Raw genomic sequence first — 14,599 nt, 5'->3', positions numbered from 1 at the left:
TGTAAAACACGTGTAAAAACTGCCCTGAGGCGTTGCTAAGGCAACTGGCCACCTTAATTTAAGTCTCCTTTTATATGATATATCATATAATACAAAACGTCGAATGATGAGGAGGAAGTCAATCTAAAATTACCTTTGCATTTATGTCTATTCTTAGTATAGTCATTTACGTTGTTAGTGGTTTGGGTGACCACTAAACCAAAGTTAAACTGTGTATGATAAATCATCATCATAATCAGCCAGTTTATTTCCACCGCAGTCACAACTTTTGTATATTGCCCTTTACTGATGGTAAAAATTTGCTTAGCAAGTTGAATGAATATATCGAGGAGTTACCGTCAACTTGTTGCAGGCAACTGCGTGTTTCATGCATGTTGAAATGTTCTCGCCTCAGGAACGTTAACATTAAAGGTCCCAAAGGATCAAATGTGATTACCAGGTTTAAGGGTACTTATCATAAATCGTGACAATTATTAATATCCCTAAAACATCCAATTCATATAATTCCAGTTGGAATGCTGCGGCAAGTACAGCGCAGCTGACTACGGACTCGTCCTCCCGAACTCCTGCTGCTCTCGTCTCAGCGTGATCGGCAAGGCTCTCCGCGACACTTGTACCGTCGCAGACGCTAATACTACGGGCTGCGGGCCTAGGGTCGCAGATTTGTATGAGAAGTGGAACAAGACGATCGCTGGAATGGCTATAGGGGTGGCTTGTATTGAGGTAAGATTGTTAGAGTAAGGAGGCGCATTGAAAAAAAAAATTTGGAAGACATCCAGTATTCAATATTGTTGGTGTGTATGCTGGTATAAGTTTGTAGGGAATCTAATTATCCAAATAGAATGTTATTGTCATAGGATTGGTGAAGCTCCCAATTTTTTTCAATAAACTAACTTTAATGTTATCAGTAACAAACAAAAAATAAAAAAAATTGGTTGTCTGTAAAACTGACGATAGTTGAACGTGACAACGTCCGTTTGTGCTTCTTTGTCGCTCGTTCCTCGCTCTCGCTCGCACTTCAAGCCTTAAGCTTTGGTCTGGTGATCATAACGCACAACGCTGAGGTATACGGTTTGCGATGCCGGACACTCAATCATATGAAAATCGTCGACAATGTTCTCTTGTTCCGTCGCAGTATGCGTCCGCGGCGAAGGGCAAGCGCGGTGAGTGGGGAGGTGTACTCCCGCACAGCGCGGCGTCATTCTCGATTGAACGCTGCGGTGTGCGGATATGCGTCACGGCATAATATATGAATGCGACAATATGAATTTTTTCGAAGACAATTTAATAGAATTAGTTCACAGCTATCCTTCTTTATATAAAAAACTAGCGGTCCGCCCCGGCTTCGCCCGTGGTACATATGAAAAATAGATGTTGGCCGATTCTCAGACTTACCCGATATGCACAGAAAATTTCATGAGAATCGGTCCACCCGTTTCGGAGGAGTATGCAGACTAACATTGTGACACGAGAATTTTATATATAAGAGATAAAGACAAAAAACTTAGAAGTTTGATAATTACAGCAAAATTGTTCATGTTCACGTCTACCTTGGTAGCTGCGGCAAAATCAACTGACCACTTCTCCGCAGGGACGGTAAATGCTGCGTCGTGACGCTGCGTTGGGGCGCATACCTCAGCGTTGTGCGTCATGATCACCAGACCAAAGCTTTACATGGAACGCCTCAGAGCGCGAGCTAACGCCGCATGAGTCATGTTTTTTCGTGTGTGCAGCCGGCTGTATCGAATTATAATAAGACGTTGTCACGTCAAAAATCTAAGGGTTATTAATTATTTGGTTTGTTATTTTTTTTATATAAATATAAATTTGTGATTCCAGGTGGTCGGAGCACTATTCGCGCTGTGCCTCGCGAACTCCATCCGGAACATGGATAGAAGGTCTCTAGGCTACTAATATTTAGTACATTAGAACTGGTACCTACACTTATATGGTTTTTTTTTTAATTTTTACCTAATTCTCAGCTGACTGTGGTCACTGCATGACTCTGGATAAACTCCATTTGCTGTTAATTAAAGGAGAAAGAAATTTATTTAAAAATTTTTTTTTTTTTTTTGAGTTTTTATATATATTTTTTGCAAATGGAGTTTAATGAAAACTGATTTTAAGAAAACTGGTTGTTTTGTTAAATATAATTATAATTATAATGCTTAGCTTGATTTTGAAAATACATTTGGTAACTCATATTTTTCTTAATTTTTTTATTAAATATTGAAAATAAACAGTTTTCATAAACAGTGGGCACACAAATACATGTGGGTTTAATTTTTAAGCTTTGTGAAATGTTAAAATTTAAGTGTGGTGTTCAGAGAAAGACAGTTTATATAAAAAAGTTAAGATAAATATGCACAATATAATAATAAAGTAAATTTCGATTTTCTACAGAAAGTCTTGAAATGTCAAACTTTTTTTAAATACTTAGGTCTATTTAAAGTTTTTTGTTAAATATAAATGCATAAATTATTATTTCTTTTAAATGTAATATAGCACAATAAATTAAATAAACTGCAAGTACAATAAACTACCCTTTGTTATAAAATATAAGCTGTCTTTCTTTTTTTATGTGTTCAAGAGCTAAAATAACCATCTCAAAAGTTTACAATTTCAATATTTAGTGTAGTACATATCAAATTAATATAACATTTTCTTTAAATTATCTATATTTTAATAAAGTAAATAACATGTCTCGTCTAGTTACTTATAATGTAAGGGTTAAGACAGCGTACATTACTTATTATGCCCAAGGGACATTTGGTTATTTTAGCTCCAACAAAACTTTGTAATTAATATGGCTTCAGCTTTACTAACATTTATGTGCGCTATAGAGAGAATGGATCGCTTTGGTTTTATCTCGAACATTCGAGAACATTGTGAATAGCTTTTGTAAACGTTTTAACTTTGATGTTGTAGTGATTTATATAACGATTTTGAGATATTTTAGAATTACAATTCCCGTTAAGAGATTGTATTGAGGTACAAAATAATATTGTAAGAGTAAAATTTTATATTGTTAGTTTTGATAACGTCTCAAAGATTCATGTGCCAATTTTGTTTCAATGTTACATTTTGTTCTGTTTTTGGAGTAAATATTAAAACAAACTATGTGCGTCTTTTTATATATCCGAATAAGGTCTTTTTTCCCCGGAAAACTGGTAAGTTTATTTGAAATTTATTCTGATAAAAGATCATAGTAAAAAAAATTACTTTAAAATAAATTGCCAGCGATGATTAATTATTCAAATAGAAAAGTATTCAATAAAGTAAATTAATAAAAGAGAAGGCATAAGTTATTTTAAGTATCTCGTTTTTATGGCGAGCCAGCATGACGTCATAATTTGGGGAAAGAAATTTATTCTGATAAAGGATCATCAAAAAAATTACTTTAAAATAAATTGCCAGCGATAATTATTTATTGAAAATAGAAAAGTATTCAATTTAATAAATTAGTAAAAGGGATGGCATAAGTTATTTTAATTCTCGTTTTTATGACGCATGCATGACGTCATAATTTGGGGAAGGAAGTTTCTAGTAGTTATGTTAATTTTAGTACAAGGTTACAGGGAATATAATATGGGAAGTTTATCTACAAACTGGTGAATTAAAAAATTTGCACAAAATAGATATTTGTGTGGAGAGTGGCAACATTTGCATGAGTTTTGTTGGTTTTTGTGTGTTTTTTTTGCAATTGTGGTTTGGTATTGAAAATAACACAGCTAGGTATAAGTATTACACTTTAGTTGTGTTGTTTTATCTAATTAATTAATTATTTGTGATTAATTCCCTCGACGGTACCAGTGACAATGACATATATTTACAATATTTTGTACTAACTTTATAATATTTTTTAATCAAAATCAAAAATCAAAATCAAAAATCAAAAATATTTATTCTGTAACAAATAGTATTACAATTTAACAGTCATTGAGACATCCTTTTAAGCAATTAAATGCTTGTGTTAGGACATCTCGCTCTTCCGACAGTACATTATGCTTAAGTGTTACACGAATAACATTTTCTTATATAAAGAGAAATATGTAAAATTTATTTAGATATATGTATTATAGGGAACAGAACGAGTGTATATTTTGTGTGTGTGTGTGTGTGTGTGAGTGAGTGTGTGAATGTGCGTGTGTGTTTGTGAGAGAGTGTGTGTGTAGTGTGTATATTATATAATATGTTGCTTTTTTTTTTTAATTTATTTTATTTAATTTTAATAAGTCTTCTATTTCCTCATAATTTTTATTTTTTAACCATTTAATTAGTTGCAATTTACACTCCTTCGCTGTTTTAGGGTATATATTTAAGGCTTTATTTATTAAGTTGTATAGGCAAGAAGATTGTTTAGCCTGTTGTCTTCGAGCATATGCGGTTTTAACAAGTACATTGGGAACCACACATGTTTTCCTCCTTCTATTATCAACTTTAGGATCATATTTTAAACTTTTGTGTTGTTTCAGAACAATATTTAATACGTAAAGCTTTCGAACTGTAAGAACATCACACACTGAATATAATTCTTGAGTCGGAAATCTATAAGGTTTAAAATGGATAACCTTAAGTAAAGATCTTTGTGCCCTCTCAAGATCTAGAAATTTTGTTTTGGTAGCCCCTCCCCATACCGTAATACAATATGTAAGCACCGATTGAACAAGAGACACATATACAATTTTCAGCAAATCTGTAGTTGCAACATGTCTTAGGGTCTTGAAGAACCATACAAACTTTCTAGTCCTTGTCATGAGGAGTTCTAGATGTAGATGCCACGACAAACGTTCGTCTATGATTACTCCGAGATATTTTGTGTTAGATACTTTAGTGATTTGTTGACATGAACAGTTTAATTTATCACGGTTAGGGCAAGAATGAATTTTTATATTAATATTAGGTTGATTTCTAATGTAATTAGCAAAGCAGATGTAGTTGGTTTTGGCTATATTAAGAGTCAAGAGATGCATTTCTAACCATTGTGCGATTTTAGCTAAACCAATTTCAGCACTATTTTGTACTTCTTCCCAATCTCTCCCACAAAATACAACAGCTGTATCGTCTGCATATGAAAACACATATCCATTTGTCAAAGACATATCACATAATGAATTAACGTAAAGCAAAAAGAGGGTTGGTCCCAATACACTCCCCTGCGGAACACCATAAAATACCTTAGAATCATCACTACAATGCTCTGTTATCTTGACCCTTTGTCTACGATCTGTGAGGTAACTCCGAAATAGGTTTAAAGAAGTACCTCGTATACCGATTTGCTCTAGCTTCTGCACAAGGATGGGGATAGAGACACTATCAAATGCTTTTTTTATGTCTAGAAATACAGTTATACATTTGTTTCCTACATCTACTTGATTAACGATTAAAGACGTCAGAGCTGTAACAGCGTCTTCAGTACTTAAACCATGTCTGAAACCAAATTGCGAGCAAGATAGTAAATTAAATTTATGTAGGTAAGAAGTTAAACGGTTATTTAATAATTTCTCTAGAATTTTCGCCATTACTGGGAGGACTGAGATGGGTCTGTAATTATTGGGATCGTCTTTATTCCCACCCTTGTGCACAGGCGTTATTAAGGCCAATTTCAGAGCGTCCGGAAAGACTCCTGTTGTAAAGCAGAGGTTTGTAAGATGAGTCATTATAGGTATAATTATATCCCCGGCCTGCTTTAAAAATTTAGTAGTAATATTATCGTATCCCGGTGCGCTATCTGTTTTAAGACTCATCAACACAGATTTAACCTCATCATCATCAGCCTCCAACAAAACAAAAGATGAACCATGGGAACTCGAAGTTAAATATGTGGCTGAGCTAGGACTATAACTTGGGCGGGATAGAATCTCTACAGCAAGTGATTTTCCAACATTGGCAAAGAAATCATTGACGAGGTTAACACTTTTATGAGGGGTTGACTGTATAGATAGTAGCTCAATATTTTTATCATGCAATGTCTTCCGTTGTGTAATATTATTGATGGTTCTCCAGAGCATCTTAGGGTTTCCGGCAGCATTAGCTATTTGTTCTTGTTCATATCTACGCTTTAGCTTTTTAATGAGACTAGTGCAATAATTCCTATAACGTCTGTATGTGATTTGCAATACATGATTTTGTGGGTCAGATCGAAGCTTTATTTGTAAATAATTTCTATTGCGAATACATCGTAATACCCCTTGAGTCATCCACGGTTTCAAAATACGTTGCACATTCGGAATAATTTTTACCAAAGTATTGTCAATTATATGTTTTTGTAATAAATTTATTAATTTTTGAGCCAAAATATTAGCATCAACACATAAAAATAAATCATTAATGTTAGAGTTTTGAAGGCTTTTTAATGCATTGTCATAATCCAAAAAACTTCTACATTTGTTTTTACATTTTATTTTATTAGATAATTTTTTTATTTTTAGAAAAATTGTATAATGATCCGAAGTACTTGTTTTTATCACCGCAATAGAAGCTTTATTTTTAGGATCAATTTTCAACATAAAATGATCGAGACAGTTCTTATCTCTCGTGGGTATTATGTGTCCCGGAAGTAAACCATGTGTTGATAACATATTTAAATATCTAAGTCTATTTGTTTTATCATGAAAACTTTCATTAACTTTGTGAATTAAATTAATATTTATGTCTCCAGTCAAAATAATTTGTTTGCAGTTTTTTATGGATTCTAAATGAAGACTCAATGAATTAATAAAAATTTCAGCATTAATATTAGACGGTGACCGATAGATTCCGATCAAAATGAATTCCTTAAAACTGATTTGTATACAAGATGCCTGTGAAATATTAATTTCTTTTACATTTACCGAATGGATATTTTTTACATATGCTGTTACACCATCACAGTGGTTTATGTGTTGACTCGTATTATATGAGGTATAGTTATTTAATATGGGTAAAGATTTGTTGCTGTCCAGCCAGCACTCACTAAGAATAATAAAGTCAGGCAAGATTTGTAGTTGTACAAGATTCAATTTAAAGTCTTCCAAATTTTTATAAATACTACGAATATTTTGACATACTATGGTAAGATCGGATTTTTGTATTTTGTACAAAGTTATAAAATCGTGGGTAGTACATTCCTTAGATTCCGCAATATTTATATTATCTAATTCATGCAAAGTATTAAGTGAACTATCCATACTCTATAATAAAATGTTTGAATTCATTTAAAGTATGCATTACATTTTTAAGTTTTATATAATTATTAGTATATTTTAATAGTGTAAGGAGTGCATTTTTAGTGTATGTATAAATTGAAGTTGAAAGTGTAATATAGTCCATTACAAATATATAGTGAGATAGTATGTTGACAATATATATGTTGAGTTTTTGTATTAGATTAAGTTGAGTACTAATGAAAATTGTTCTGTTCTCTTTACATGTTATAGTAGTAAAATAAAAATTGTTTAACGTTAATACTGACTTATAACAATAGTTTATACAATATAAATAGAAGTTAAATAAACAAAAAATATAGTATTTTGGCTTCTTATATAGTCATTTATCTTGCATGAGAGTTTGAATTTTGGATTCATTTTTTATAATTAATATAGGTGAATTATCAGTTTTTCTTACATATATTCTTCCAAATGCAGTCCAACAGAACTTATAATCCTTTGACTTACTTAGATCCCGCGCGAGAAAGTATAAACGGGCAGCTTTAGCTGTCAATTGCTCACTGACGTATACCGGGGAGTATTCTTCAGTTCTAAATCCTAAGTGTTTTGCACATAGTTTTTCCTTATTTTTTATATTAAATTGTTTCACCATTCTTAAAAGTTCAGTTTTTTTAATGGTAGACGAAAGCTCAGCAACAACAGGGGTTTTATTTATGTCTCGTTTACTCTGAATTCTATATATATCCTTGATATCGTTCCTATCGATATTACAACCTATGTTCTTCGATAAGCATAAAACCATGTTCAATAAGTCTTCCTTAGTTTCTTTCATATTTTTAGGTACATTTTTAATTTCGATGTTCGTCTTACGTGTTTCTCGTTGCATATCCTCAATTTTGTCCTCTAGAATGGTAATATAATTTCTATCTTTTTTAGATTGCACTTCTAACTGTTCAATTTTTTGTTTTAACTCTTCATTCTGAGACGCTAGGAACGACATAGAACTTTCTATGTTAGAATTTGTAGTTTTAATTTCTACGAGAGTATTATGAATCTTACTAATTTCCGTTTGTTGCTGCACTAACATAGCCTTTATTTCGTTTCGAAAAGAGTCAAAATCGTGCTCGCAGTCAAGTTCTCTGCCCCGTTTATTACGTTGTGTAATAAAATAAGTCGGTGGAGTGCGCACAAGTTGATCGGGAATATTAGTTTCCGACAAAGATTTGTCTTGTTTATCCATATTAATTACTAGGCGCTAAGAATTTTATAGGAGGTTTTATTTTTAGCTCGACACGCCCACTTTGATGCTTCCAATAGCAATTATTCAGTGCAGACTGTTGGGTGCACTTTCATTTGATTTGATAAAGTTTAGACAAATGAGATTTACGGTACCTCTTGAGTGGCCAATTTTTTTGCCAAAGTACCAGGGCAGCAGCACTACTGAGGAGATTGCTATTTTTTCTTCAAAGGCGTACAACGAACCTCTTCAAAAGTTATGCACTCCTATTTTCGTACTTGAATTAAATCACTTTTATAACAACAATTAATTAATTAAAACAACCGCGCAAACGTGTACATCTAACGACGGTCCGGGGGGAAGAGGTAGGTAGGTAGGAGGAGGTTTAATAGTTTAAATATTTCCAGGTACGCGTAAAAGGTGGCTCCAATAATCGACGTTATATTTCAAGCGATATACCATACTTTATGTACAATTTTTATAATATCATACGAAACCAAACCCCACCTTTGTTAATTCTGTTACCATTAAATTCTACGCTTGCAACATATGTTACAAGGCGACAGAGTTTTTTTGTAATTCACACGTTCGAATATTAACATTAAAATTATTTGTATGTTTTTAATGTAAGTATTATTTCTCAGTTAATTCTCAAAATATATTATCAATATTCTTCTGGCATTTGCGCGTTTGCAATGATATTTTCTCGAAAATTTAATGAAAAAAAAATGTTATAAATTTATAACGCAGAAAAACAAAATGTATCATATATTTTTATATTTCAAGTAAAATATATTTGTTTTCTATTATATTAGTAGCACGTAAGCTATTAATTTAATTTTTCGATTCTATTAAGTTGACTTGCGCTAAGTGCGTTATATTTGTCTTTAGTTACGTAAGTATTGTTAAGTTAGGTAAGCTGTTTTTAATATTACGACATTGAAATTATATTGAACATTTTCTTAAAAATTGTAACTGTCTATACGTCCATTTTACAAGTTATAGAGTTTTAATATTTGTATGCATTTCTACAAGGTTAGTTAGTTTCGCAGATTGTAAATAGTAACTGATACATCGGGAGTAAATGAATATCTATTGTATTTTGAATCTCTTGTGCATTTCCGAAGATACTGCTTTTGTGGATTTATATTATATTATTAATTAATAAATTTTCAAAGACAATCGTGTATTTTTATTTCGTCTATGTCCATAGTTATATGATGGTATTATCATAGTAATCATCATCATCAATACATATAATAAAATTGTAGAAAAGTGATGTCTGTACAATGAAAATATTTAAAAAAAAAATAGCAGGTGTTATTATTAAATCGATCCTGAACCCAAAACTGTAGTTAAAAATTTTTTTGTCTGTTTGTCGGTTTGTCTGTTTGTCTGTATGTTTGAACACGCTAATCTCAGAAACGGCTTATCCGATTTAGATGCGGTTTTCACTAATATATTTTGGTAAGCTTCATTTAACATTTAGTGTTTATTTCATGTCAATCGGTTCATAAATAAAAAAGTTATGACCATTTAGGTAATCACAGCGAACATTTGCTAAGGCATTCTATACATGAATTACTTTATTACGTAAATTGTACGCTAAAGTTATTCCTTGACATGTCCAGATGATCATATCGAAAGTCCCCAAGCGTGGGGGGGGGTGGTTATGCTGAGGGGGTAGTAGGGGGGTCAAAGGACCTTTATTTAGATTTTTGCTCATAAGTCTAAAACCTGCACAAATAGCATTATGGTTACTTCTAGGTAAATTTTCTATATAAAAGGTCTTTGAAATTATGTCGTAGGTATTATATTTTTAACCCCCGACGCAAAAAGAGGGGTGTTATGTCCGCTATGTGTGTTTACATGTCTGTCTGTGTCACCGTAGCTCGCTAACGGGTAATACGAATTAGATGCGTTTTTTTTGTTACATTAGTTGTTTATTATATATAGGGGTAAGTGGGAATGAAAAAAACGAATGTTGTCGGTTATACCCAAGTGATATATCAAATGAAAATAGACGACATGTCAGAAACAATTAGTCAAATTTTATCAAAATCGGTTCATCCATTTATTTGATATAGGGGTAAAAGTGGGAATAAATAAATAAATTTTATCAAATATACTCAATGACCTGACGTGAGAAGAATAATGAGGCATATTTAATCAAAATCGGTTCATCCATTTATTATAATATAGAGGGGTAAAAGTGGGAATGAAAAAAACGAATGTTGTCTGTTATACCCAAGTGATATATCAAATGAAAAAAGACGACCTGTCGGAAACAATTAAGTAGTCCAATTTTATCAAAATCGAGAATCTAATAAAAGACATGACGTGTAAAGTACAATAAGACATTTTATCAAAATTGGTTCATCCATTTATTGGATATAGGTATAAAAGTGGGAATAAAAGTTGTCAAATAATATACCCAAGTGGCATATCAAATGAAAGGGCATGACCTGACGTGAGAAGTATAATGAGGCATATTTAATCAAAATCGGTTCATCCATTTATTGATTTATAGCGGTAAAAGTGGGAATGAATAATCGAATGTGGTCAAATAATATACTCAAGCGGCATATCAAATGACGTGTGAATTACAATTAGTCATGTTTTATCAAAATCGGTTAATCTGTTTATTACATATAGGGCACCTTGGGGTGATATTGGGGATACATAATCCAAATGGAGTACCAAACGAAAGGCTACATGTACATAATTATATAGGTATGATTAGACATGGTTAAGATCAAAATCGGTTCTGCCATTTACTAGGGGTGAAAGGGAAAAGTTGAAAGTCTGTGAAAGTAGAAGGATATGGGAGCGGGAGAATAACCACATCCTGGAAATTTTGAACTCTTCTGTACCTAAGTTTTATAGCTCAGTTTAGTAATAAATTTTACTAACAGTTCTTTTGTGTTATTATTTATTTTATTTCTTAACTGTTACATAATAATCTGTAAGTACCTACTTATAATTTAGTTGTATATGATAGTACGTGTTTCAAGACGTGTTTACTCAATAATTGTGTGTTAAGTAGTAACTACTATGCAGTCACTATTCCACGCGGACGAAGTCGCGGGCACAGCTAGTCTTAAATATAAACATGAATCGCAAAATGTGTTGGTAAGCGCGTAGCTCGAGAACGGCTGAACCGATTTCGTTATTTCTTAAAGTACGAGGATAGTTCTTATGGAGAGAAAACGTAAGCAAACGGACGAAGCCGGGGCAAACCTCTAGTTAGGGAATTATAAAAAAGAAAGATTTGTTAGTGTCGATATGAGACAAAAACTACATGGCTGATTTTATAATTTTTTGAACTTTATAAAGTTACATCTTATTGAGTAGCGCGTCACGTGGCTATATTTTGGAACGAAGTTCTTTATCGCGCGTTGTGAAAGGGGGCTAGATGGAAAAAATAAAATTCTATTACAATTCCTTCACTAATTAATCCAAAAGGACTTCGTTCCATCCGGGTGTCCCTTGACACCTCTCAAGTTTTTTTTCTTGGTTCATTGGACTAAACATAATATAGGCATAACATAGTTAAATATTTATAAATCAGGAAACGACAATTAAAAGGAACATGACGACACAAATCCATTTTCCATTTCTAGTCCTCTAACGCTATTTCCTTTGTCTCTAAGTCGTATACAAATTAGTAATTTTATATGTTCATGGGTATAAACTATAAATTATATGTCACGGAGTTGTGAGTCTTTTTCTACTGAAAGATTTTAGGTATTTGAGTAGGTATGTATTCGTTTTAAGTTGCATGTTTTATTCTATTCTATTGACTCAAAAGTTTGTCTCTGCTTATTATAGGAGAAATATAGAGAAAATAGCAAGCATCAGGTATGAGAAAAATATTTGATTAATTGGCGTATAAGCGCCATAAAATTGAATTTGTTATTTAGTAATTTGGCAAATAAATGTGTTCAAACTTAAATGTGTTTTTTTTTATTATTATCCTTATTTTTACCCTTCTACGTTCAATTACGAAACTCTTCTTTATGAAAAGAAAGTGTTAGTTACAATCTTAGAGTATAGATATCTATAGAGCGCGAACAACCAAGTGGGAACAGTAGGCACAGGTGGGAACAACACGACGTTTATAGTCGTGGTTGAGTACTGACGAAGTGCGTTGCTCTTGATTTTTATTCATATCTAGGAATAAACATGGTGATATGTGCAGTTATATCTTGCAAAAACGATACTAGAAAATACACAAAATTTAAATCCAGTATCACATTTCATCGGTAAGTCGATTGTTATACTTATTTTTAAGCAAATAAATCTAGCATCGCGGGGGTGAAGGGAAGGTGGAAGGCGGACACGCGCAGGCTCGCTCGCGCGCCTCACTGCCGCCATTTTATCGTAGTGATGTGACCTGATCAACGCTGTACTCGATATAAAGTTTACTAGAAGAACTATATTTTTACAAATTATTTATTTAACTTAAAAATTAAAACTCTTTTAAAAATGTAAAAAAATTTTTAAATAAATTTGTGGTGTGTTTTGTATGATACATTTTCTAATATTATGAATGCGAATGTATTATAGTGTAAATGTAAAGTATGTAATTTTACGATATATTTTCTGAACCGCTAAATTGATTTTGAAGATTTTGATAGTAGAATGGATAAATCATAAAATGAAATAAAAAAATTATTAATATTATTTATTATATTATCATTTAAAATTATTAATTATTTCTTATTTTTATTTAACATTTTTAAAACATTATTATTATTGTTTGATTTATTATTAAAGAAATAGCACTAAGCCCGACCTTTTATTTTATTAACTTTATTATTTAAAAAGTACTCACGTTTATCTGATATTCCAATTAAACATATTTTTTTAAAGTACTTATAATTAATAGAAGAAATATTCAAATGGAATAAACAAACTTAATTCAGTTGGTAAGCAAATTTAAAATTACATATTTATACTTTATTCATATATTTTTCCTTTAATAACTTATTGAACATAAAATTTACTTATGATACATATTTATTTACACAACTTATCGATAGTTCAACACGCATTTGATACCTACCCATCCCTATTTGTCACACACACATCGATAAAGTATCTATAGCTCATCTGCCTACGATGCGCACTAAGCAATTTGTGCAATACACGCGCTCTATACTATTGTATTAATATACAGGGTGTACCAAAAAGTAGTGATGAACGGAAGCTGAGAGGTAGAGGACCTAGAGGGCTATCCGAATCACCCCCATGTATGTTATGCGATTTTTCGTATTTTCGGAGTTATGACGATTTTTTCAATTTTTCACCGATCGCCGAGTACGATGATATTTTCACTCATGCTGACGTCAATGATTGCGGAAGATGCTTGATTTTTTTTGTGTGCTAAGCTGAAAGATAGGCCAATTCAGTATGGTAACATTTACTATCGTTAGATCTTTGAATGGAATAAAAAAAATAATTAAATGGCAAGAAAGATAAAATTACCCAGTATGTTCACCACTTCAAGGGCCCGTAAAAAAATAAAATCACATAAAAAAATTTTTCCGTTTGACTTTTAAAAACTTGCTCTATCTATCAGATAGCTACCCTGAAAATTTCATTTTATTATTCAGAAGGCTTCAATCGAATAATTTAAATCTAAATGTGGTAAGTGCAAAAATTGAATTAACATGATGATCATTAAAACCAATAAATAGGTGTTTAATTACCAGAAATTTTTAAAATAACCCCGCTGTTGCTCAATGCAAGTGCGACATCACCGTAAAAAGTTGTCTTTTAAATGTCTGAATGCCCTTTTATCATTTTTAATGGTTTCTTCTGTTACTATGAATTTCCGGGTTATTTCGTCTAAATTGTGGCATTCTCTCAAGTAGCCGAAGTCTTTTTAATATTCCCATTGAAACAAATCAATGGGGTTTAGGTCGAGGGACCGTGGAGGCCAGGCTTTAAGGCAGGCTTCACCGGCGCATGCGCAGGCTGCAACGACCAATCCATCTTTCAGGGTATCTTGGCCCTTTAGCCTGGCCTGCACGGTCCCCGGACATAAACCCTATTGATTATTTTCCGTGGGGATACTACAAAGACGAGAGACTGCCACAATTTGGACGAAATAACCCGGAAATTCATAGTAGCAGAAGAAACCATTAAAAATGATAAAAGGGCATTCAGACATTTAAAAGACTACTTTTTACGGTGATGTCGCACTTGC

General features: G+C 32.4%; 2 protein-coding genes across 3 annotated transcripts in view; one reads left to right on the top strand and one right to left on the bottom strand.

The window, feature by feature from the left end:
• The window catches only part of LOC149485675 (CD63 antigen-like), a 32,780-nt gene extending 23,213 nt beyond the window's left edge, over positions 1-9,567 (top strand). Inside the window, exons 4-6 of one of the 2 annotated variants that reach the window (XM_089698904.1) lie at positions 511-723; positions 1,840-1,898; positions 8,793-9,567. In XM_089698904.1, the coding sequence (XP_089555030.1) occupies positions 511-723; positions 1,840-1,898; positions 8,793-8,802 (282 nt within the window). In that variant the 3' untranslated portion in view covers positions 8,803-9,567. Of the gene's footprint in view, positions 1-510; positions 724-1,839; positions 1,939-8,792 lie in introns of both variants that reach the window. The other variant, XM_089698903.1, reaches the window with a different exon arrangement.
• On the bottom strand, positions 5,865-8,744 carry LOC149485676 (uncharacterized). Its single transcript, XM_089698902.1, has one exon. The coding sequence runs from the start codon at positions 8,386-8,388 to the stop codon at positions 7,528-7,530; it is 861 nt and encodes a 286-aa protein (XP_089555028.1). The 5' UTR covers positions 8,389-8,744; the 3' UTR covers positions 5,865-7,527.
• Positions 9,568-14,599: the final 5,032 nt, after the last annotated feature.

The sequence above is a fragment of the Colias philodice genome, chromosome 9 (genome assembly GCF_061535455.1).
Source record: "Colias philodice isolate Cphi_HAF_F1 chromosome 9, ilColPhil1 Martin Lab GWU primary, whole genome shotgun sequence".
NCBI lineage: Eukaryota > Metazoa > Arthropoda > Insecta > Lepidoptera > Pieridae > Colias > Colias philodice.
Note: the sequence above shows the minus strand (reverse complement) of the source record. Positions and strands in the feature narration are given on the sequence as shown.